Source organism: Cherax quadricarinatus, chromosome 88 (genome assembly GCF_038502225.1).
Source record: "Cherax quadricarinatus isolate ZL_2023a chromosome 88, ASM3850222v1, whole genome shotgun sequence".
Taxonomy (NCBI): Eukaryota; Metazoa; Arthropoda; class Malacostraca; order Decapoda; family Parastacidae; genus Cherax; species Cherax quadricarinatus.
Window position 1 is genome coordinate 5,138,490 of NC_091379.1, and position 27,632 is coordinate 5,166,121.

Sequence of the window (27,632 nt, forward strand, 5' to 3'; positions counted from 1 at the left end):
ATCCGTGTCAGCCTGAATCTGATTACTGGTACTGATATAGGCAATAATTTTGATTGTCCCATCGCTAGTAAAAACAGGAACTAGTTTAAATTTAATGTAGCTTTTGAAGTAAAATAAATGATCATAACTACTGAAATACATATGAACCAAAACAAAAAAGACAGAAGCTTCATATCACAAACTAAAATAGTGCTGAGTAAGCAAGCACGCACTCACTGTTATATTGAGGTTTATCCTCTTCAAGTTGTCAATGGGCATTACAATATTTAATTTATCCTATTTATCCCCCAATTAGCATATCTTGTAAATATCATTCTTGTATTTAAAGCTCCAAGAATTTTAAAGTTCTCCCTTACCTGCAGGAAACATGTTTACAGAAGGTACAAACAAATGTAGGAATATAAGGAACATTTGTTGCAACACTAACAGGTTTTCTCCCAGCCAGCAGAGATTTCTGATGCTTTTTTTTTTTATATAATGTCCAGGTGAATCGAGTGACAGCTAATAAAAACTTTTATTTGATGAACCTGGTCTTGGAATGGGTATTTTTTCCAGCATTTCCATGTCAATACCAGGAGCAGCAGATCACTGAGGTTACTGATGCTGTGTCAGTGTGGGTTATCATCACACTTCTGGCAGGTGTTGGCAGACAGCCAGCCACACTCAACACAGTGGTGTACACATCACCCCAGCAGCCAGCCAGCCTGCTGCACCCCCCACCCCACCAAGTGCTTGCTTGCTCGTTTGCTTGCTTGCTCACTCAACTGATAGCTCATTTGTCTCCTTGCTGGCTTTACTGGCATGTGTGTTGAACACTTTACCCCCTGAACAAATTTTAAACTTAACCTCCCTGATGACAATTGGACTACTACTAATACCTAAATTTCAATTTATCTTACGTTAACACATGTTCAGCAGACCAACAAACATTCTGCCCAGTTATTAATTTTCCATTTAATCCACCTGTCAGGTCAAATACAAAATTATGCTAATTTTCAGAACAGTTAGTGAATATCAGAAATCCACATGACTTATTAGTTACAGCTGGGCAAGGTTTATCATAATTATGATATTCAGTTTCATCCTACAGCACTATGCAGTGTCACATTAAGCTTTTTTGCAATGTTTGCATTATAAACTCTCAAACTAGATATGCTCACAGACTATGATTAACCATTAAAATGGTTAAAAATAAGTATGTAATGTGCTTGGCAGCAGCCAGATAGTGCTGAAGATCTGAGCCCATCTAGAAGAATGTCTTGATTGCAGCTGAAGGGCTCTTAATGCATCAAGTTGAAAATATCTTCCCTTCCTTAGGCATTGTATGACCCCTATGGGTCTAGCATTTTCAATGTGATTATAATAAATAATATTTAAACAGTTTAGAATAAACCCTATAGTATCTGCTATACATTACTCACCAATGAATATCTATAATAATTCATAACTAGAATATTTCAAAATAGCTAATGGATGACTTCAATTTTTCAAGTTTTTACCGAATATTTTGTTCAGAATTTAATGAATAGCTTATCTATATGATCCCAGCTCACCTTTACTAACATACAATAATTTTTGTAATATTTTTTTATCAAAGACTGTGTGGCAGTGAGAACTGTTGTTTTCCTAACAATTGTGACCTCTGGAACAGGTTTCTGCTGCCTGCAGGTGACATAGGCACCACAACCTGACTGACTAGTATCTATTACACAACTGCTTTAGTTCTCTTTTAAAGACTTGAATCATTTGTGCTTTGCTACAACTTCCATATGAACTTTCACACATAAATCACTACTACTTACAACCTATGGAAAAAGCCACTGCTACTTACAGTCCATAATGCAATTTGAAAGAAACTTTTCTAGCTTTCTTAAACGATTGCCACTATTTCAGCAATATTTTGTATATTTCTTGATATGAGAATGAAGCCATGGACCTCGTTAAACAATATTTTTTTATTGTGCCTATGGCATGTCCCTAAATGCTGTATTTCTATAAAGCAAAGTCCAACATTTTGAAGCTAGAATCAGCAGTTTATCTAAGGCTGCTTCAGATAAGACTCCAATCAGGAACTCTGATACGTATTAGTTTTTTACCACATCAGTCATTTCCTACAAAGGCAGGAAGGATAGCCCATCCCCCCCCCCAAAAAAAAAATAAAAAGTTTTGCCATATGTGCATGAACATAATTCCTATGACTCCATACTGCAACATCTCCACCCATCTTTTTGCATGCAAGTACTGTATTCCACACCTCCAGTAAAATTTCAAGACCCTCTAGTCTCCCCTTGTTTCAACTGAACGAGCTTTTGCATGCCTGCTAGATGCTCAAATCCCTATGTAGTACTTAAAAATCTCCTTTATACTCTCCTCCCACCCATTCCTGGGACATTGGTTTACCATCACCTACTCTGCAGTTCAATCCTTTTTAAATGACCAAATAAACTCGACTCCACTGATGCTCTGAGTTATATCTTTCATACCACCACACAACTTTACTCACTCTCTGCATAAAATTTACACTACACATCTATTTCAAACATCTTAACTGCCCCAGCCTTTTCCTTGCTTCAACAGTCAAAGATCATACCTAGCACCCATGCACAAGTACTAGTACAGTACCAATATGCACTGGTAAAGTACACTCACCTTCTTTGTATCCATTGATGTATTTGCCCTACACATGCCACAATACTCCAACTACCTTCTTTCCATCTACTCTATGATGCATCTTCTTTCATACGTCCATCTATTTTTTTTTTTTTAATTTTTTTTTTTTTTTTTTTTTTTTCAACAAGTCGGTCGTCTCCCACCGAGGCAGGGTGACCCAAAAAAAAGAAAGAAAATCCCCAAAAAGAAAATACTTTCATCATCATTCAACACTTTCACCACACTCACACATTATCACTGCTTTTGCAGAGGTGCTCAGAATATAACAGTTTAGAAGCATATACGTATAGAGATACACAACATATCCCTCCAAACTGCCAATATCCCAAACCCCTCCTTTAAAGTGCAGGCATTGTAAAAGAGGGGGTAAAGGAGGTTTTGTGGGTGAGGGGCTTGGACTTCTAGCAAGCGTGCATGAGCGTGTTAGATAGGAGTGAATGGAGACGAATGATACTTGGGACCTGACGATCTGTTGGAGTGTGAGCAGGGTAATATTTTTTTTTAATACATCACTAAAATACCTAAACATTTTCATTCCTTCCATTACAATATCCAATCTTTCACTGCCTAGTTCTTTTACTCTCATCACTCTGCTCTTTTCTATGCTCACTTTTAGCTTCCTTAATTTTCACTAGGGATGGAATACCGAAAAAATTTTATTTTACTAAATCGATACTCAAAATTAGGCCGATACAGATATCCCTCAAAATTAGCTGATGCTTGCTGATACCAGCACCAATACTAATACCATCCAAATCACCCAATACTGACACAAATACAATAAAAATTAGCTGATAGTAATACTCAATTTCAAGCAGATACCATCAAAACTAGCTGATACTAATACTTTGGTACACTCCTAATTCACACTCCCTACCAAATTTTTCACAGACTTTCCAACTTTCATACTGTCCCAAAAGCACTTCACATCAAATTCATCATCCTTTAATCCTGAACTTGTATGCTTTTAACACAAACCCTTGGTTCATGCATCTCCTTCACTTCCAAAACTGTTCTTTAATCCTAGGGAGACAGAAGCAAGAAAATGTAGAGATACAAAGGAAAGGGAGAGGGAGAGAAAGGAGGAAATAAAGGGAAGAGATTAAAAGGAGAGAAAACAGAAAAGAGTATGAGGAGGAAAGGAAAAGAGAAGGAGGAAGAAAAATGGAAGGAGAGAAGACTAAGGAAAAGAGGGAAAGAAATGGAGAGATGAGATAGGTCAGGGAGAGTATTGGGTGAATGGGGGAGTGAGAAGAGGGCAAGAAGGAAGGAGGGGTAGTAGTATCAGCAGAAGAAATAATTGTGACATTTACAAAGCACTTTGATCATGTAGGTCACTTGGCATTTACAGACAAAAAAACATACAGAAATAAAAAAAAATAAAACCAACACATACACAACAAATACTATCATACCATGGGGAGAGGCAGGAGTAATGAGGGGGAGGGGAAATAAAGTGGTAAGGAGAGTACATGCCAGATAGAGAGAAGGAAAATAAAGTCAAACTAACCTGTAAGAAGGCATCAATGTTTGCCATCAGTGCTTGTGTTTTACTAATAATGAACTGATTTACACAGGCAATAGCATGAGATCTGAAAAGAACAAGAATATTATTTTAAATTTTTTTCCGCAACACACAGGCCATCTCCCACCAAGGAAGGGTGACCCAAAAAAGAACGAATGAACTTTCACCATCACTCACAATATTCAAGTGCTACAAATATGCAAATTTTAGTGGTTTTTCTTTTGTACATTCCTATAAATCAATGCTGAATATACATTACCTATTTATAAATGAATTACTACAGCTAAACCCTATTCTAGTGTAAGCTAATATGTCAGTTCACCGAGACATTAATCCTACAGCTAGGTCTCAATTAGTAAGAGTTCAATTAGTGTGAAATTAATGCTAATTTTTCCCCCAACTCTTCAAATCGTGCACAAAAACGACAATTCAAATAGCGCAAATTTGAATAAATGCGACTTCATAGGGTTTCTTTTATACAATAATCGAGACCTTGCCATGCTTTAAAATGTTTATGTCCAAATATTAAAAAAAAAAATATTAATGCCACAAAAATAGATAGAACACATCATCATTAACTAATAATTTGGAGAGAAAATGCCATTTGACATTCCCCCTCCAAATTGTAGGTTAATAATGAATTAAAATCGAGTGCATCTACTCTCTTAAGACGCCATCAACAAAGTAGTACCCAAGGTTACAAACTGGTACAATACTTCATTGGTGGTGCCTTAACTGGTTAACATAACTAATATTTAAACAAAAAACATTTTATACTTTTCAGTAGAACTGACTGTCACCAGCAACTCGGTGGGGATGTTCTAAAATAAAAAACAACCGTTTTCTTTCACCCATACATGTATATTGTAATAAACATTAGTCCTACATTTGTGATTTTCCTTGCTGATTCTTTTAAAATTATACATGCATGGGTACTGAAATTCTGCTTCCTGGAGTACTAGCAACCCTAGCTTTTTTTGGTGGAGAGAAAATGTGTGCAATCTAACGTTTATGTATATTTGTATAACAAACTGGAATGCACACATAGATACGTACCGATGCTTCGAGACATGAAAATTTTAACATTAATTCATCAAAATTACCGTCTTTTACTTTCATGTTCCATATATATTGCACAAAGAATTAAAAAATTCACCATTTATTATTTTACAAATTGCTATGTAATCTTATACACTATCAAAAAACAGTAAATAAATTACCTTATTTTAGAAGAGGAGTGTTTGAAGAACTGAAGGAACTTTGGAATTAAAGTATCAAGAGGCCTGTCGGGGCTCTTCTCTAAGAACTCGGCACTGTCTTCACATATTTTCTGCAGTGCACCGAAGGCTCCCTAAAGAGAAAAATCAAGATATGTAAGAATACCTTATTCACAGACACAAATAGTGTAATGTACCAGAGTATAGTGTTACCAACACTTTTTAATGTTGCAGCTGAAGGCAGATGAGATTTTGTGTCTGAGGGTAATGTGTAGTAAAGGTCACATCTAACCCTTATTTTTAATCCACATAATCCTTGAATTCATACATCTACATTCCCTCTTCTTGCCGTAATCAATCCTTCAACATCATTGCTGCTCCTTCCTTTGCTCTAACTCTCTCAAGATACACCTGATCTAATCCCATTTATTTCTTCCTACTGAAACTCTACCCCTTTCAGCTTTGTTTTGCTTAGAGCTAGCACATTCTTCATTCATAACAATGCCAATCATCTTTCTGATCATCTGAACTACATCCCAACTTAATAGTTTTTTTTATTTGCCTTTTACAACACACATGGCTTACAGAGGAAGGATTCTTTTCCATATCCCCATGAAGATGAAAAGAAATAAGAACAAGAACTATTAAGAAAACAGAAAACTCAGATAGGTATTTATACATATACATGTATGTGCAATGTGACCGAAGTGCAAGTAGAAATAGCAAGATGTACCAGCTATCTTGAATTTATGAGGCAGCAAGAAGACAGCAATCCTACCACCGAGTGGTGATATTGCACCTCCCTGGGTGGTTACGGTCTACCAACAAAATATACCAAAATCCTTATACATGGAGTCGTGCAAAAATTTTAGTATTTTGGTGAAAGTACTCATTTATTGATCAGGCCCTGATCCACTGTGAGGCCTGATCATGGACCAGGCCTTAGGGGTACTAACCCCCAAAACACCCACCAGGGATACTCCAGGTATATCCCCTTTTTGGTTTTAAAGCACAAGTTTACTTATGGCTAGTAATATACAGGAAGTATCCCAAGGCAAACGCACACATCAACACGCCCACACCTCCAACGCAGAGGAGCACCTACGTGCAGTCACCCTCATTGATTTTCCACAGCCTCCTGGCAAATGGATTCTGCCCCTTTAAAAACCTCACAAATGTAGTCTTATTTTGGGTGTGTGTAGCATTCACACAACCACACTTACAGATTTTTAGGGAGGACATTCAAATATCTGAGGGCAAGGGGAAGGGGGCTTTCACAGATTTGAGTGGGAATTCAGATGTTTGAATGGAGGACACTCAGATAATTGACTGGGAGGGGGGTATGCATTCACAGATTTCAGAAAAGGGACTTGAATGATTTGAGAAAATAGGGCATTCACAGATTTGGGGAGGGGTAGTCAGAAGATTTTAAGAGCATTTATAGACAGAGGAGGAGAGTAACTTCATATAGGGAACTTGCACACATTTGGCAAGTACAGCAACAATTTGAAGGGGCAAAGCCTTTATCAGTGAAGAAAGTAAAGCCAAATTACTGATTTCAGTAGATGGCAACCACTGTTAATATACTGGAACCCCAATACATTAACAGAAACAAGGAGGGCAAAATTGGATGCAGGAATGAAACTTAAATCAGCATGTAATATGTAATAGAAAAAATGATTATGCAAATACAAGGCAGCAAGGAATTACTGGGTCTTCACCTTTGAATAAATTTGATGTAGTAAAAGACTAGAAAACCATGTGGTATCAGCAATTATATTTCACTAGTTTTAGAATGCCTAGTGAAATCAGTGTTTGAGCCAATTCCACAGCCAATGACATGCCATAAACAAATGATAAGACTGAAGAAAGATGGATGAGCACTCAGAGGATGATAGAAATATGCAAGGCAGTGCACATAAAATTCAAGGAGTTGGAACAGACCAACAGTAATTAGAAAAACATTTACACAACAAAGGATGAAGAGCTGAAACACTAAAAGAATTGATAATAAAGCAACTGGATCAGGTAACATGTTTTCTTGGGTACCAAGAAAAGCAGCACACTGAACCTGTTGGTATCTCAAGTTGTGAAGAAGATTGTGAAGATATTTAGTGGGGCACCTTGGAAAAGAAAAAAAAAATCTTATTTAGGAATAAGAAATCATATCTTACAAACCTGCAGTTTATAGAGATAAAATAAGACAAGGATAAAGGATAGGTGAATTTGCATCTTCCCAGACTGCAAGAAAGTATCCAACATGGTACCCAATCAAAGTAAACTACATTAACTAAATCAAGCAAGAAAAAAAAGTGCTCCAGTGGATCAAGAAGTGAAAGAGTATGAGCACCAGATATGTGATCAACAGACAAGGATAACAAAATATCTCCTCTACCATTTCTAAAAGGGTACATCAGAAGTAAAAAAATCTACAAGAAAGAACTGAATACTATGTTACTGCTAATGAAACAAAATCAATGATATATGACTCTAGACATGATTATGTAAGTGGCTACAGGCATTCAATTGGAACAACTGTAAGGCTAGAGAGAAACTCGAGAAGAAATAAAGCAACAGCACAATCTAACAAGTAAGAGACTAAATATTAGTGAATAAAATATCTGGAGTTACCATAACTCCAAACATCACTAAAGATCCACAATAACTTTGAATTTTTAGCAGCATACAAGGCAAGAAAGCTTCAAAAGTATTCAGGAATTTGAAGAATCCTTCATGATTTAACACAGCACATGAGGCAGAGAAGAATAAGAGCTAAATCCAAACACTGGCAAGACATGCAGTGGGAGAGAGAGAAGATCCATTAAGCTTAATTTACCATGCTTCATTATGAGGCTCTGAGACTAACTTACAGATGCAGAAGACAATATCAACACATTCTCACAAATAGACAGAACCTTAAGGATTCAATTCGTTCACTAACCCAAATTTTGGTGGTAATGGTGCTTACTCTTTCCTTCTGCTTAATGCTTCATTTGTTACGTTTATTACTGAATGAATGCAAGGAGTTCCCTACCCCCTTACAAGCATATGCAAAAATATGAGGGAACTGAACCTGACAACACTAATAATTCATGTTAAGCACTGAACCCAAGGGTTGTTCAATGCAAGATGTGGTGGAGGTTTGATCCTCTGTCTGCTGAGCAAGAGACACACTTCTTATTTGTACTCATCCAGATGTCCTGACACACTAGAGGAGAGGACTACAGAACATGATTATGGTATATCATACAATATATTAGCAAACAGCAGGAACAAGGGGACATGGGTAGAAAGTTAAACCAGGGATGCTAGAAGTACCTCCACTACATTATTCTAAGGGTAACAGTAAAATAGATGAGGTGGATGAAAAAGTGGTGAAGGTAAATTCCATACAAATTTTCCATAGTAGGATACAGCCCAAGTAGTCAGAAACTAGTAAAGCAGAAGCCTAGACTTAACACCTGTAAACACAATGTGCAAGGGTAAAGAAGTCCTTCAAGGATCAATGCCAGAGGTTCCTGCTATTGTTATACATAAACTAGTTACCCCAAGGATACTGAAGCTGTGTATCACTAGATGATGCAAGATTAAGAGGGAAGATTATAAAAAAAAAATGGAGAAGACAGGGAGTACTAGAATTCAATGCTGGTAAGTGCATGCAATGATTATAGGAAAGTGAGAGAGAAGGCCAAATACTTAGTAAATTTGAAAGATATCATGGAGTTAAGCACTACATCTAGCATATCACTTGAAGCACATATTAATCCAATAAACCTCAGTGTCATGCATAAACTAAGTAATGTAGACCTCATGGCTATGAACAATTGCTAAACTCTTATGGGTCATTCAGCTAATGTAATAATTGCTGTCAGAAACACTAACAAAGATTGCTTCAAGACAATATACACCAGGATATGCCAGACCCATCTTGAATAAATGAAGCCAGCATGCACTTGATCAATCACAAAGAATATAACAAAAACTTCAAGGTTTGCAAATAACAAAACTGGTGCCAAAACTAAAGAGACTGAAAGAACCCAACAAACATTACAAGAGGGTTAGGTGCAACATTATGACGTACAAAAATGCTGACTAGATAGTGAACAGGAACAGACTTCTTTGGGTTGAGAGAAGAGGACGGTGGAAAGAATCTCAGGATGAAAAAAGGGGGTAACACATGGTAATTCCTAAAGGATAATACCCAAGACCACTACTACTGCTCTCAAAATACTATATATATAAATACTAAACACCCTGGTAGAGAAGACCAAGGCAGTGTTTGCTGCAGAGGAGAAATTAAGCTGTAATTATTTACCTCACAAACATTATAGTCTGCTGAGTCTAACATTTCACACAGCCTGGGCAGAAGTTCTGGCCAAGTCGAAAGTTCGCCTTTTGATGCTGTAGTTGTAATAAGGATACCAACCGTCGCACGGATGAGCGGCGACGGGTCCCCCACGGCTGACAGACATTCTGCCTGAGGTACAAGATAGAGAAATACTCAAAAAATAATGTAGTCAAAGTACTTATCTAATACAGTATTGAACACACTGTAATGCTGTTTTCTATTGTGATTATAATTTTATATGAATATTCAATTATGGAAAATTCCACAGGGAAAGCCCATAATGAAATTTCTGAAACCCAAGGTTTTATAAACATTTTCTGATAGCACTAATTTTTCAAGCCAGTTGCACAATACAGTACTCAGATTAGATATATTATTTTAATATACCTTAAAAAATAATTATAATAAAAAGCATTCTATATTTTGGACTCAAAATAATCTTAAATATTCAAAATGCATACAGAAAAAAAAATTAAAATTTTGAAACAAAATGTCTGTAAACAAAATGTAATACTAACCTTAATAAAGTGTGCCACATCAGGGGGAAACTGATGAAAGTGTGCCTTGACATTATTCTTCAAAATTAGCCCACTTAGGGATCTTGTAGGTTCATCTGGCAAAAACAAAGGGGGAACTATAGTAAGAAAAACGAAGACAAAAACTCAACATAACAGTAGGAAAAAGAAACAAAATAAGAAGTGCATAATAGAAATCCTTCAATAGTGTCTGATGGTGGTGAGGTTTGCTAAGAATCAATTAAGCAGTACAATATAACCAAATGCATTATCACAAGATCTAAAATTTGTGCAAATTTATTAAGTAAAAAATAAATTACATTGCATACTACGGACCTATAAAATGGCCTACCCTACACCTTCTTACCCAACAGGACTATGAAATTATGCATATCACAATAAACAGAAAAATAAATAAATAAGCCAAACAGCTAAGTAAACCCTTTAAGTTTAACGGTATGAATGGATACTTAACAGCCTATATAGTTACCTGCTGACGCAACTTAACTGCCTATATTTACCTTCTGAAGTTAGTTTTGTGAGGACAAATATAAGATATTTGTTGAAGTCTGTGAATTTGTTGAGTTCTTCTAGTTTCTGAAAAAAAAGAAAAAAAAGGATGCATAGTACTTCGCTCAACTATAAAACCTGCATTGTGCTATTCAATCCCATACCTACATGTAACTTATTCCTACTGAAAAATATAATTTCTGACTGAACAGACTATCCTGGATAATCTATCGTCTAGAAGCACAAACTTTCTTGAAAATAAGGTTGTCATCAAAATAACATACATTTTAAACGATTATGAAAACCCAACAGCAGACGAAATTGCAAAATACTATAGGAATTAAGTGAATAAAAAATTTCATTAGAAAATGTATATGGCACTACAAAAATATTAAAACACCATACAAAACTTAAAAACTAGTAAAGCTAACCATGGGGAACCACATATTCAAATTATCTAAACGAGTTGTTCGGCAGCTACAGTTACTGGTCGATCATAATGGCGATCAAACAAAGTATCCACATACCCATTCCCCGTACAACTGTTGTGGGATGCAAGCAAATTTATAAAATGTGATCATGTGCAAAATGAAAAGCTTGATTCAAACTACTAAAGCTATCTTCACTACTACGCACAATACTGGCTACTTAAATAATCTTTACAAAATTTCTATCTCCACTGTAAGCACAGTTCCATCAACATTTTGCACTATTTCTACCAAGGTCATGTTCTGCCATAATTTACCTCGTCTAAGTTAACAAATACAGTATTTACACTATCGAGACAATAGGAATACAATACACAAGTAATAGATGCAATACTTTATCTAAACTAATAAGCACTACTTGTTCTGCATTACTAAAATCTCAACCACCAAGAGTCCCACCACCATCATGTGTATCATGCCTACATACCTCCACCACCAAGTTCTAACAATCTTGAGACATATAGTACATAAAAGCAAAAAATGCCCTCATTCCCTTGTATCTTGAATTGTTTCAAATTATTTTTTTTTAAATACGTACAGTACATGGTGTTGACAAGATTATAAAATTGCCACACTGATGCATCATCTGAATGCTACACTGTCAAATCTGCCACATGATTCGCAACACGATTAACCCTTTCAGGGTCCAAGGCCAAAATCTGAAGTGGTGCCCCAGTGTCCAAGAATTTAAAAAAAAAAAAAAATTATTTTTTCTTATGAAATGGTAGAGAATCTTTTTGTGAATGTAATAAAACAAAAAGTATGAAATTTGATGGAAAATTGACGAAATTATGCTCTCGTGAATTTTGATGTGTCAGCGATATTTACGAATCGGCGATTTTGCCGACTTTGACTCCCATTTTACGCCAATTACATTGTTCCAGTCGACCAAATTCTTAGCTATTTCACTAGCATTACTTCTATTCTATCGATTGAGCACAAGAAATCGCCAAGTCAACTGTTTCAACTACAAAATAAAGTGACCGGAAATTGGTAATTTGGCCAATTTAAAAAGTTCAAAATATTCCAATTTCAAAATGGGGTCCAGAATAAACAATGTAGGCATTCCTGGCACTAAACTAACATTTCCTCTGTTCATTAATTATGTTTTGAGGCTTTACAAATAAATTCCATTTTGATTTTTTATTCACATAATGAATTTTTATTCACACAAAAAAATAGAAGATTTACTGTTATGCAATATTGTAATAATTGTATAAATATCATCACCACATTTGTGAATGCATATTAGACCCACCAGCTGGCGTGTATTAGACGTGAGGTCGTTTGTTTACTCCTGAACATCGGCAAAAATTTAACATTTCCGCCACTTTGAGCTCAGTTTCAAGCCATTTCCAGTGCTAAAACCAATCAAAATTATCTCTATTTCTGTAATATGTCTTCCATTCTATCAAATGAGACCAAGAAATCACAAATACAACTATAAAAAAAACATACGAAAAAACGCTGCAAAGTCACTGTTTTAATCTAAAATCACGGTCTCGGCTTTTTTTCTCTCATTATACACAGTGTGCTGCAGGATTTGTTTTATGTGGTGCACACATACCACATAGATGTATTCTCTCATATCTAGGCCCAAATTTACCACTCACAGTTTATCAGAGTGAGCTGAGCTCATGACGTAGATCTACGGTTTGGACCCTGAACGTAAAGCCGTAGATCTACGGGACGGACCCTGAAAGGGTTAATACTTATTTTGGCTCATTTTCCCACTCACACTGTACCTCAGGAAGCTCCAGCATATAGAAGACGAGTGATACACAAATAATCCACACTTAGGAGATAAATTTGTAACATTCTAGTCCAACTTGGACCATTAACTAGTCACACACAAAATATAACCAGGAATGATCAGTCATGGTTTACTGCATTCCAATGATTGAATGAGACTTACTGAAAACCCATAAGCACACCAGGGGGTGTAGGGGGACCTTTATCATGTTACAGTCATGGGATGAGGCAGCTCAAGGAACACTTGATACAGGACATGTCCTGCAAGTCTGTTTAACAGTGATGATTCAGACAGGTATAACTTTCTATTCAGAGATTCATATGGCCTGGGGAAAGCATGTTGCTGAGTAGCTCAATATATATTGTAGTGGCATTCTTTTACCAAGGGTAAAATTCTTTGCTACTTCTTTTTGCACATTTTATACTGACAAGAATGTGCATTAAATTTACAAGTCAATGGCAGTATATTAGCCTTCTCTATATTTTCTAGATGTATTGCCATCCTGGGTAATATCATCCACTAAACAGACTCACCATGGCTGGCCAACACTCCAACCTTTCTCACAGCGAAATCTGGGAAATTCTGTTCAATCCTAAGGAGGAGGATGAAGCATTTTAATTTTTTTTTTCTTTTTTTTTCAGTTTTGAAGGGAGCAGCAATGGTGGTACAACCAGGAATGAAAGAAGTGCCTCTTCAACCCAAGATATAGCAGTCTCCTCCACCTCTGAAGAGGGTAGCAACTAGAGTGATTTGGACGATGACAGTGGAGAAGAATATATGTACGAGGAGAAGTGTGATGATTCATGTGACATTGGAGCAATGTTCTCTTTGAAAGGAACACTGGAAATGATGTTATGTATGTCAGCAAAACCAGAAAGCCAAGCAAGTGAACAGATACTCAAAATATTGGCAAGTTTTGGGGTGTGCCATTGTGCCTTAAACTGTGTTTTAAGGAATATACCTTTAAACAGTGCTAATATGGCAATACAAACTTACAGTATATCGTGTTGCATGACAAACATGCACAGCAAATGGTGTTGCATGGCAGAAAATCAAACATAAGGTAAACCATGTTTGTACAGCTCTATAGTGAATGTTGATATTTTTATGGTACAGTGCATTTCCCACACTATTTAAAATATTATTTTTGCTTGAAATCAGGATATTTTCATTGCAAAATGTGGTAATTAGTGTTAACTAGTGAATACAACAAAAAATGAAAAGTGCACTTTATTTGGCTTAGAAAAAACAAAGAACCAATTGGCACTTTAGTGCTAATGTTGCCAACAGCACATCAGTTTTGACCAAACTTCAACATGCCATAAAACAATAAGTTTGTATCAAATTCCACTCATTTTAGTCTTATTCAGTTCATAAAAATGTATCCTTTCATAGTAAGTTTTTTTCAAAATCTTCGTATACACAGGAATTTTTATTTTCCACGTATCCCACAGTTCAGGGGCTAAGGGTTCATTGCCCTGCAGACTGAAATCTGACCATACTAAATTTTAAAAGAAATACTCTATTATATGAGTAAAAACTGTTCAGAAAAACAGGAAACTATAGATTATACTTACCATCTTACAAGTACTGTATATGAAACAAAGATAAGCCTAGGCATACTACTAGGATGGAAAAATAAAACATACTTCTGTTTCACTTATATAGCAGAATAGCAGTATCATCCAGGATGGTTGCCTTTAAAGGCTTAGTCAGCATGTTGCAAAATAATAAAAAATAAAAAAATGGTAATACAAGAAATGCTGTTTTCCAGCATTTCTTGCCCCAGGCATTTTTAACCCTTTTATTGTCCAGGCCCCAAAAATTAATCCTGCTCTCAGTGTTCACTTTAAAAGTCTGAAATAGCAGAGAATCTTTTTCTGAAGTTAATGACACCAAAAGTACGAAATTTGATGGAAAACTTACAGAATTACGCAGATGCACAGTTAGCAGTCTTGGTGCAATTTACCCCTTGGCAATTTCGCCCACTTTAAGTCCTATTTATAAGCCATTCCAGTTCTCAGTAACCCTTAAAATTAAGCTCGTGGTCAGCGAAGCACTAGGCATTCCAGCCACTGAAGTAGCCTCTCTTCTGTTCAAGTCATGAATCCATCTTTGAAAATTGAGACACTTACGCAACATGTAGGAATCTTTATTGAGAAACGTTTCACCACACTGGCTTCATCAGTCCAATACAAAGCAGAAAAGTGTGAGGAGGAGCAGCAGCAGCAGCCTGAGGCAATCAGTCCCTCAGCCTGGAATCTGTGTTCAGTCCATCAATCTTGTAGAAAGTACAGCATAGGGCCTTAGAAGTGACTTATATACAGCCTCTCCTCACTTAGCGACGTACTCATTTACCAATGCATCAGACTCACGATGGGCTCTGACCAGTAGTTATACCTAAATAATGTATATCAGAGCTGATCTCTATTCTGTTTATTTCAATATACTACAGTTCACTACTGTATAAACATTTAAAAATATACCAGAAATGTTATAAATGGTGCAAAGGTGACATTAACCCTTTGAGGGTCGACAGGCCCTCTCCGAGACTTGTTCTCAGGGTCGGCCATGTTTAAAAAAAAAAAAAATTCTCTTATGAAAAGATAAGAGAATCTTTTCCCGATCCCGATCATAATGACACCAAAAGTTTGAAATTTGATGGAAAACTTACGGAATTATGCTCTTGCAAAATTAGCGGTCTCGGCGATGTTTACGCATCGGCTATTTTGCCCACTTTGAGCCCCCATTTTCGGCCAATTCCACTGTACTAGTCAACAAAAAACATGGATATTTCGCTAGAACTCCATTTTTTCTATTGAATGAGTACAAGAAATCACCCATTTATCAGTTTCAACTATCCAGTACAGTGGTCAGAATTTAGCAATTTTGCCAATTCCACACAAATTTCGAAAGATGCCAATTTCTGAATAGGGTCCAGAATAAACAAGAAAGACATTCCTGGCACTAAAATGACATTTCCTCTGTTCATTAGTCACGTCTCAAGGCCCCTCTTGCATTCTTTTGCTTTCCACTTTGAATTTTTATTCTCATAAAAAATAGAAGATTTACTGTTATGCAGACTACTGCATTAGTGTAAAAAATGGTATAAATAATATTGACGCACTTGCGAAAGAATATTAGACTCACCAGTTGACGTGTATTGGACACATAGCATGATTTGTTTACTTTTGAACTTTGGTAAAAATCCAACATTTCTGCTACTTTGAGCTCAATTTCAAGGTACTTTTCATTGTAAAACCAGTCAAAATCATCTCTATTTCTGTAGTATGTCTTCCATTCTATAAAATGAGACCAAGAAAACGATAATACAACAATAAATACCATGCGAAAATACAGTGCAAAGTCGCTGTTTTATTCCAAAAAAAAAAAAACGGTCAGTTTTTTTTCTCATTATGCACTGTGTGCTGCAGGATTTTTTTTATACTGCGCACACTGACCACATAGACCCATTCTTTCATATGTAGGCCTACCAGCTTTCTCCCATTAGATTTGAGGGCGCTAGAATTTAGGCGTACAGTGGACCCCCGCATAACGATGGCATCACATAGCGATTATTTCGCATACCGCTTACTTTAATCGCAAAATTTTTGCCGCGCATACCGATTAAAAACCCGCTCACCGATTTTCGTCCGAGACGCGTCCAATGTGCGCCCTCACCCAGCCTCACATGTGCCGCCCGTGCCATTGTTTACCAGGCAGCCTCCGCGCTAACATCCAAGCATACACTCGGAATATTTCGTATTATTACAGTGTTTTCGGTGGTGTTTCTGGAAAATAAGTGACCATGGGCCCCAAGAAAGCTTCTAGTGCCAACCCTGTGGTAAAAAGGGTGAGAATTAGTATGGAAATTAAGAAAGATTTTGAAGGGTTTGGGGCTAACCCTGAGAAGCCTATGCCAGTTGTGGAATCCATTGTGCCTACTTCAAAGATTAAGGAAATGTGTGCACAGTGGGTTGAACTGCAAACCTTTATGGATGAAAATCACCCTGACACAGCTGTTGCAAGCCGTGCTGGTGACTATTTCAATGACAATGTTGTGGCCCATTTTAGACAAATCGTAAAGGAACGGGAGGTACAGAGCTCTATGGACAGATTTGTTGTGCGACAGAGGTCCAGTGACTCTCAAGCTGGTCCTAGTGGCATTAAAAGAAGAAGGGAAGTAACCCCGGAAAAGGACTTGCTACCTCAAGTCCTAATGGAAGGGGATTCCCCTTCTAAACAGTAAGAAGATAATGCTCTCCCCTCCTCCCATCCCATCAATCATCACCAGATCTTCAATAAAAGTAAGTGTCATGTAAGTGTGCATGCCTTTTTCAGTTTGTGTGTATTAAAATTAACATTTCATGTGGTAAAAAATTTTTTTTTTCATACTTTTGGGTGTCTTGCACGGATTAATTTTATTTCCATTATTTCTTATGGGGAAAATTCATTCACATAACGATTATTTCGCATAACAATTACCCCTCTTGCACGGATTAAAATCGTTAACCGGGGGTCCACTGTACTAGTACGTCAAAAACCCTGGGTCGTAAGCCGTACTAGTACGGCCGAAACCCTCAAAGGGTTAAAACAATATCAAATGATTGTTGACAAACTCACTGCCATTATAGTATGCTCCTCACTTAGCAACGAATTCGTTCAACGTGGTCTCAGGAACGGAACTCCATCGTTAAGTGAGGAGAAGCTGTACTGTAGTCAGGTTGAGTCGAAGCAGGAGGATGGACTGAATACACCAATTTCAGGCTGAGGGACTCGGTACCTCAAACTCCTCCTCTCCTTACATCTTTCTGCTTTGCACTGGACTAATGAAGCCACTGCGTGTTGGAACGTTTCTTCAATAAGATTCCCATATGTTGCACAAGTGTCTCAATATTCAACTTGTTGGTTTTAAATCATTTATCACATCTGTCAGACACTGCAAACATCATGGGATCTTGATGCAAGGAATTCTCCAATACTTGTCCAACTTTTGGATGAAGATCTACTTACACTAGTAGATAGTTCCACTGTGATTCTCCCTCCTCCTGCTTCCACTCTCCTGACTACAGCACATAAGCCACTTCTCCAGCCATATGCTGTACTTTCTACAAGATTGATGGACTGAACACATCAATTCCAGGCTGAGGGACTGATTACCTCAAACTACTACTACTCTCCTTACCCCTCTCTGCTTTGTATTGGACTGATAAAGCCATTGTTGCAAAACATTTCTTCAATAAAGATTCCCAAATGTTGCATAAGTGTTTCAATATTCAAAGATGGATTCATAACTATTGAACAGAAGAAAGGCTACTTTAGTGGCTGGAATGCCTAGTGCTTATTTGGGAAGGTTTTTAAATTGGCAACTTTTCACTATTGGAAAGTAAAATGTTGCCACAAAAGCAAAAGACTTGGCAGACAATGCAACATACCCCCCAGTGAAAACACAATTCGTGTCCACAGTCCAAGACTGTTCAACAGCCTCCCACCAGCCATAAGGGGCATTACCATTAGATCCCTGGTTGTCTTCAAGAGGGAGCTGGACAGATACCTAAGTCAGTGCTGAATCAGCCAGGCTGTGGTTTGTACATTGGACTACATGTGGCCAGCAGTAGCAGCCTCATCGATCAGGCCCTGATCCACCGGGAAGCCTGTTCGTGGACAGTGCCACTAACATCTAAGTTGATGTGTTGGGTAATGCATAGTTTCCACTGGCAGTGGTGTCCAATGGTCTTGTAGGCAACACGCCCACTTCACACGTTGTGTCCATGATTTGATCCCCGACTGGGTGGAAACACTGGACCTGTTTCCTTACACCTGCTGTCCCGTTCACCTAGCAAGTAGGTAGGTAACCTGCGTGTTAATCGACTGGTGTGGGTCGCATCCTGAGGGTCAAGATTTAAGGACCACAATGGAAATAAGGCAGTCCTTGATGATGCACTAACTTTCTTGGGTTATCCTGGGTGGCTAACCCTCTGGAGTTTAAAAAAAAAAAAAAAAAAAAAAAAAAAATCCAAACAAAATCTTATCTTAAAACGGTTATGATATTGTATAGTAATACTTAATAAAGTCTGAATTTTATCTTTGTTTCTATATGTGCATTAGTGATATTTCTGTCAAAGACTGGGTAGTGGACTAGTGGTCACTAATTATGATTTAGTAATTACACTGTACCAAATGTGGCCTAGTGTAGAAACAGATGTCTAGGCAGCTCTTGCAGGTTTAGCAACTAACGAAAGTCAAGCGTAGTACAGGTCCGCCATCGCAAACCCGGCAATCAGACATCCGGTTCCATCAGTTATTCGGCACTAATTTCGGATAGCATAATTTCAAATTTCCAGGGTCACCACACCAACCTGCTGGTACTGTGATGGCACTACTTGCTGCATAAGTCATTCCAGTTTCTTTTTCTCCATTTGTTATAACCTGCTCACTTTTAGCACTAGCCATAGTTCCAGAAAATAAAAGAAATGCTTCTCATTGTGTAAAGCACATACACAATACATTGTCCATAAAAGATAAGGTGGCTTTGAAGCCACTGTCAGTTGCCATGAGCTCAGTCTCGTGATGCAGGGGAATGTGCTTTATTATTACGCTAATATCAACACTACAGCTTATTTGCCTATCACAATTGATCTAATATGACAAACATTATGAATAACATAAAAACATATTAAATACCCCAGAATGAATAATATTTGGCATAATACCGAGCGGTTCGGCTTAGGTATGAAGAGGATATGGGATACAAGTACGTACCATCCTCCTATCCGTCTTGGGGGCTTATATTAGAGAAAACGGAGTATAGCACAGGGCTAACTGTGATACATACTTGTAATGCACCATAAACAAACAAAAAAGTTATTTTCTCTCAATAGATTACCACACACAGCAGCATATGTGCAGAGAGCCTAGGATAACCCAAAAAAAATCAGACATTGGCAGTGACTTATTTCCAGTACCTGACTTGGGCTTGCCATACATGATTTTTGGTAAATAGTTTTTTTTCCCAGTTGTTTGTTGGGCTACCTTACTAAAACTTGGGCAATGTATGATGGAAAGATGCTTCTTAAAGTACACCAAAAATGAAAGAAATTGGACGATAAATAACAGTTTCCTTCTCAGCCATTAGCCACCCCTTAGCGGTATATTTTCGTATGTTTATGGTTGTACTCATTTTTTTATCTCATTTGATAGAATGGAAGTTATATTATAGAAATAGATACGATTTTGATTGGGTTCACAACAAAAAGTATCGTGAAATTGAGCTCAAAGTAGCGCAAATGTTCGATTTTTGCCAATGTTCAATGAACTGTATTGTGAATGTCAAGTTGGTTAACTTAAGTGTACTCTAACCTAACCACTCAGTAATTCGGCAAACTCAATAATCCAGCACACTACAGGTCCCAATGATGCCAGATTTGTGATGGCGGACTTGTACATACTATCTAAGAAGCTTGAGACTTGGGTGCTTACTCTAAATGCCAGCAATCATTACATGGAAACCCATATAGCAGAATTAGCATTTTTAGACTTGGTTATACGTATTTGGTTGTATTTAACAAGTCACTGAACCTGCTGCCTTGATAACTCTTATGTTGGCAGTATGAAAAGGCAATGACTTTGCCTAACAATTTTATTAAATTTATGCATGGGAAAACAGAAGGGCCCTCTCTTGACAGGTGACTTGGTAATATTGCCAAGTTCACTGGCATTCAAAGAGGTGGTACCTGGGTGAATGTCAGCTTTTCTTGATCACAGATGGTACTAAGGGTGAACTGAAAGGAAAGCGGTAGAAATAAGCCACATCACTCTACTTTCTTGGATTACTCTGTGTTAAAAAACTAGTAACAAAAATCTTAAACCTATTTACTTTAATCAGGGAGAAGCACTAAACCCATAGGGGTTATGTAGTGCCTTTGGGAATGGAAGGCAATCCGGTTCAATTAAGGAATGGGAGAAATCCTGTTCCATGGATCAAGAGCTTCTCACCAAGGTACTACCCTTGAAGGGTTCAATCTACACAGTATGGGCCAGTAAGCCTACAGCAGTGATTGAGTTTCCAAGAATGAGAAAAATTAGCAACAGCTCACTGCCCATTTGAATGTAAGTAATCATGACGACATTCCCAAGTCAATGCTAGATCTGACATATCTATTTTCCTACTGCTGAAAAACTCTATTGTGAAACTATTGGCAAGCAATAACCTAAGATAATCTAAAGTTATCAGACCTACCACCTGATGTCCTGTGGCCTGGTAGGCAACACACTCGCCTTACACACCGAGTGTCCATGGTTCGATCACTGGCAAGAGTGGAAACATTGGACATGTTTCCTTACACCTGCTGTCCCATTCACCTAGCAAGCAAGTAGGTACCTGGGTGTTAGTCGACTGGTATGGGTGGCATCCTGGGGGACAAGATTTAAGGACTACAATGGAAATAAGAGTCTTCAATGGCACACTGACTTTCTTGGGTTATCCTGAGTGGCTAACCCTAAGGGTTAAAAATCCAAAGAAAATCTTATAACTCTGCTGGTGACTGCCTGACCACTCATTTCACCAGGCTGGGAATAACAAGACAAATTTATGTCTCAGACAGGAGTGGTGACAGGCAGAGATGGGGGAGAGCAAGGATAAGTGGAATGGACAAGTTGGCGACAGGATGGGGTGATTAATTAATGATGGAGTGAGGGGGAGGTGGCAATTGGCTGGTACAGGTGGATTTTTAGATTAACCCAGAGGATTAGCAGGATAACCCAAGAAAACTTCATCTTGGTAGCATTGGTGCTCTTTGATCATCTTTCCTAGGATGCAACCCACTACTGCAACACCCTGGTACCCACTTACTACAGATGAGCAACTGGTTTAATAAAGCACACAAAACATCAAGTGATTGTAGCTCAATTGGCAATAGCCTCAGCTCAGTTAGGGACGGGGGGGGGGGGGGGGACGGGTTGGTCCTCAGACGAGCATAAACGTTAAGCATATTTCCATAGGGGCTCTGGTGGCCTGGTGGTTAACGCTCTCGCTTCACACGGTGAGGGCCTGGGTTCGATTCCCAGCCAGAGTAGAAACATTGGACGTGTTTCTTTCCACCTGTTGTCTATGTTCCCCATCAGTAAAATGGGTACCTGGGTGTTAGTCGACTGGTGTGGGTCGCATCCTGGGACACTGACCTAAGGAGGCCTGGTCACAGACCGGGCCGCGGGGGCGTTGACCCCCGGAACTCTCTCCAGATAAACTCCAGATAAACACCTACTGCCTGTTCACCTAGCAGTAAGTAGGTACCTGGGTGTTAACCAACTGTTGTGAGTCATATCCTAGAGAAGAAAATTAAAGAATCCCAGTGAAAATAAGCCAGTCAAATAGCAGTGACTATACTTGGTTACCCTGAGTTACTAATGAGTGGAACAAACTTCCAAGTAGAATCAGTGAGATGAGAACTTAGTAGCATAAAATACAGACTGGATGGTTAAACGAGTGGGTGTGAGTAGATGTTAGTTGGGCTTGCCTACCATGGTCCAATAGGCCTACAGCAGAATTATTTCATTCTTGAAGAATGAGACGCTTGTGCAACATTTGGGAATCTCTGAGGAAACATTTCACCAGTCAGCAGCTTCTTCAGTTCAATACCCTAAAGAATGGTCAAAGATGAGGAGTTTAAAGTAATCAGTCCCTCAGCCTGGAGTCTTGAGTGTTCAGTCCATAGACTCCAGACTGAGGGACTAATTACCTGAAGGTCTAATCATCTGCCATTGTTCTTCTCTGTACTGGACTGAAGACACTGGCTGGCAAAATGTTTCCTCAGTAAAGATTCCCAAACATTGCACAAGCATCTCATTCTTCAACTTATGAGTTTTTTTAAATCATTTACATCACATCTTTCATTCTTATGCTCTTAAGTACTAAAATTCCTGACAAAATTTTCCCTCCTTTAGTGCAAAAAGGACAAAACTCAACATTTTCACGATTCCTTTAATGACAATTCTAAAATTATTACAATCATCTTCCACTTTGTTGCCAGGATGCCACCACCTGAAGCACACATCTGGACAGCAGATGCAAGTTTTGTGTGTAGAAATGAATAATGTGGTGGATGAGTGGCAGTAAATGGGTGGGTGGATGAAGTGGAAATGGATAGGTGGGGGTCAACTAACTGGTGGGTGGCAACAAATGGATGAGCTGGTGGGTGGCAACAAATGGGTGTGTTGATGGCAACAAATGAGTGGGTTGATGGCAACAAATGAGTAAGCTAATGACAAATGAGAGAGCTGATGGCAACAAATGAGTGGGCTGATGGCAACAAATGAGTGGGTTGATGGCAACAAATGAGTGGGCTGATGGCAACAAATGAGCTGATGGCAACAAATGAGTGGGTTGATGGCAACAAATGAGTGGATTGATGGCAAATGAGTGGGCTGATGGCAACAAATGAGTGAGCTGATGGCAACAAATGAGTGAGCTGATGGCAACAAATGAGTGAGCTGATGGCAACAAATGAGTGGGCTGATGGCAACAAATGAGTGGGCTGATGGCAACAAATGAGTGAGTTGATGGCAACAAATGAGTGGGTTGATGGCAACAAATGAGTGGGTTGATGGCAACAAATGAGTTGATGGCAACAAATGAGTGGGCTGATGGCAACAAATGAGTGGGCTGATGGCAACAAATGAGTGGGTTGATGGCAACAAATGAGTGAGTTGATGGCAACAAATGAGTGGGTTGATGGCAACAAATGAGTGGGTTGATGGCAACAAATGAGTGGGTTGATGGCAACAAATGAGTGGGTTGATGGCAACAAATGAGTGGGCTGATGGCAACAAATGAGTTGATGGCAACAAATGAGTTGATGGCAACAAATGAGTGGGTTGATGGCAACAAATGAGTGGGCTGATGGCAACAAATGAGTTGATGGCAACAAATGAGTTGATGGCAACAAATGAGTGGGCTGATGGCAACAAATGAGTGGGTTGATGGCAACAAATGAGTAAGCTGATGGCAACAAATGAGTGAGTTGATGGCAACAAATGAGTTGATTGGCAACAAATGAGTTGATTGGCAACAAATGAGTTGATTGGCAACAAATGAGTGGGTTGATGGCAACAAATGAGCTGATGGCAACAAATGAGTGAGCTGATGGCAACAAATGAGTGAGCTGATGGCAACAAATGAGTAAGCTGATGGCAACAAATGGATGTATTGTTGGGTGGCAACAAATGGATGGCATGTAGATGGGTAGGTGGCAACAAATATGTGGGCAGATGGATGGCAACAAATGGGTGAATATGTGGGTGTAAATAATCAAATGTGGCAGTCATCATAGGGTCATCCTGATGCCCCTCAACCATTACCATGTAAACATCCCTTATTACCCCACACATCACCCCCATACCTCCCCATTTCACCCCCGCCCACACCCGCGCCCACACCCGCGCCCTGCACGCCCACGCCCCAACCCCAAAAAGAAAAATCAATAGTTAACACTTCACCATGAGACGATCATCCCGTTACTCCAGAGTCGTGCACTTTACCTTCCAACTTTCACCTACTTCTCGCCCTTATATCACATTCACTTGCAACCAAATATATTCTACCTGTTGCACTGATTGTTGCACTACAGTGTCCGGGGATTGTGATTCGCGAAGTAAGCCTAAAATCTGTGCTAAAGCGTCAGCATCTGGATTCCACCCCATGTTTTGCGCCGGTGAGGGAGTATATCCTCTTATGTTAGACGCCAAGCCAGCTTCCATCATCCTCAAGTGGAACAACGCCCTCTTAAATCATAACCCAGATTTCTACCTCTTTCCACTATTTCTTGTGGGTTTTCTCTCGGATTTCTCGGGGTTTTGTTAGCTGGGTTGTTTTTTGGAGTGGTTTGGGTGTTGTAATGGGTTAAATACGGAAGAGCTCGGTCTTTCTCAGATATTCGCTTGATTTTTAGAAGGGATTTGTGTCTGACTTCACCATTGGCTGCTTCGAACGCGCACATTCTGCTCTCCACCAGTCACAAAATTCCTACTAAGCTGGTATTGCAGCCTCATAAACAAACAGGTGTACTTTGTTTAACATTGAAATATTAACAAAACCAACAACATATTCACAATTCCAGTATTTTAAAAAAGAATTTACACGATAATTAACAGGACTACTAAGATAAATACTAAAAAATCAGATAACGGGAAGAAAGACGAGGAAAAAACAGCAGCTGTGAAGAGTTAGTCATGACACAGTCCACGTGCTGTACCCCGGGGCCGTTATTTAAGCCTGTCTTATTTTATATAAACTAATAAAAGGCACGCTAATATAAATTACCTCTTTAAAAAATAATAACATCAAAATTAACCTATATATTGTGGATATAATCAGTGCAAGTATGATATTAGATATGTCATATTGTGCTGTATATCTACCAGCACTACCACTATTATTGTCGCCACTACCACTATTATTGTCACCACTACCACTATTATTGTCACCACTACCACTATTATTGTCGCCACTACCACTATTATTGTCGCCACTACCACTATTATTGTCACCACTACCACTATTATTGTCACCACTACCACTATTATTGTCACCACTACCACTATTATTGTCACCACTACCACTATTATTGTCACCACTACCACTATTATTGTCACCACTACCACTACTATTGTCACCACTACCACTATTATTGTCACCACTACCACTATTATTGTCACCACTACCACTACTATTGTCACCACTACCACTATTATTGTCACCACTACCACTATTATTGTCACCACTACCACTATTATTGTCACCACTACCACTATTATTGTCGCCACTACCACTATTATTGTCACCACTACCACTATTATTGTCACCACTACCACTATTATTGTCACCACTACCACTATTATTGTCACCACTACCACTATTATTGTCACCACTACCACTACTATTGTCACCACTACCACTATTATTGTCGCCACTACCACTATTATTGTCACCACTACCACTATTATTGTCACCACTACCACTATTATTGTCACCACTACCACTATTATTGTCACCACTACCACTATTATTGTCACCACTACCACTACTATTGTCACCACTACCACTATTATTGTCACCACTACCACTATTATTGTCACCACTACCACTATTATTGTCACCACTATTACCATCATCAACACCCCTCACAATACCTCCACCAGTCCCATTATAATAACCACCACTACCACTGTTATTGTCACTACTACTACTATTATCAACACCTTCACATTATCTCTACCAGTCCCACTACAATAACCACTACAACTACCACCACCGCTACAACCACCACTACAACCATCACCACTACAACTGCCACCACTACTACAGCCACCACCACTACCACTATAACCACCATCAATTCGACTACCACCACCATAATTAATACAGCTACCACTATTACTACCACCACAACTACCACCATTCTCCTCCGTCCCATGTTACTTCCCAAGATAAAATTGCTGTACGAGTTAGAACAGAAGAATATATGCAAAATGCTTGTAGGTCTACTGCAATGTTTCTCATTTAGGCCTATTGCAATGTTTCTCATTTTTTTTACACAAATCAGTTTTACAGGCTAAGAGCTGTTTGTTATCTTACCTCAGCTTATTTAAAAGCCTAGCCCATAATAAAACGTTTTGCATATACAACAATGTAACTTTAAACATAAGAAAGGAGGATCACTGATGCAGGCCAACTGGCCCATAGTAGGCAGGTTTACCTGGAGTTTACCTGGAGAGAGTTCCGGGGGTCAACGCCCCCGCGGCCCGGTCTGAGACCAGGCCTCCTGGTGGATCAGAGCCTGATCAACCAGGCTGTTGCTGCTGGCTGCACGCAAACCAACATACGAGCCACAGCCCGGCTGATCCGGAACTGACTTTAGGTGCTTGTCCAGTGCCAGCTTGAAGACTGCCAGGGGTCTGTTGGTAATCCCCCTTATGTGTGCTGGGAGGCAGTTGAACAGTCTCGGGCCCCTGACACTTATTGTATGGTCTCTTAACGTGCTAGTGACACCCCTGCTTTTCATTGGGGGGATGGTGCATCGTCTGCCAAGTCTTTTGCTTTCGTAGGTTCTTCTCAAACCCAAACCCACTAACAAAAATATTTGCCCAACCCATTTTCAATGGTACCCAAAGAATAAGCTTTGAAAACTCTATTAACTAGTGTGCAAGTGACTTATTTCCACTGACCCCAGTGGAAATAAGTCACACTGTCTGCTATGTATGATAATCTGTATAATTGTATTTATGTATACCACATGAATAAACTTCCTGAGCCTACTAGGCAGACTGTTCCACTCATTATCTACTCTATTTCCAAATCAATACTTTCCCATATCCTCTCTAAATCTAAACTTGGGTCACCCAAATCCAGCATCTCAGTCCTGCAGCCATGTTTATATAATTGAGGGTTGGTTGTTTACGTTTGTAAAGTGGTATACAAGTGGATGCTTTCCATATCCTGTTGAGCAGGACAAGTGGCAACCAGGGAAATAACTTCCATACTTCTCAATCTTGGTTCCACTTCTAAATTAAAGATGAAGAATTAGACACATGTGCCACATCTGGTTGTCTTT

The 27,632-nt window shown here is 38.7% G+C and overlaps 1 protein-coding gene across 3 annotated transcripts in view; it reads right to left on the reverse strand.

Annotated features, from left to right (window-relative positions):
• Nucleotides 1–24,893, reverse strand: part of Tnpo (transportin 1) — a 97,129-nt gene extending 72,236 nt beyond the window's left edge. For 2 of the 3 annotated variants that reach the window (XR_011394497.1, XM_070103880.1), the window contains exons 1-6: nucleotides 24,625–24,893; nucleotides 10,797–10,872; nucleotides 10,279–10,373; nucleotides 9,728–9,889; nucleotides 5,416–5,546; nucleotides 4,181–4,262 (exon numbers count right to left, since the gene is read on the reverse strand). Coding sequence is in view for 2 of the 3 variants with exons in the window: in XM_070103880.1 (XP_069959981.1) it covers nucleotides 4,181–4,262; nucleotides 5,416–5,546; nucleotides 9,728–9,889; nucleotides 10,279–10,373; nucleotides 10,797–10,872; nucleotides 24,625–24,783 (705 nt within the window). In the remaining variant the exon portion in view is untranslated. The remainder of the gene's footprint in view (nucleotides 1–4,180; nucleotides 4,263–5,415; nucleotides 5,547–9,727; nucleotides 9,890–10,278; nucleotides 10,374–10,796; nucleotides 10,873–24,624) is intronic. The other variant, XM_070103881.1, reaches the window with a different exon arrangement.
• Between the last annotated feature and the right edge of the window lie 2,739 nt (nucleotides 24,894–27,632).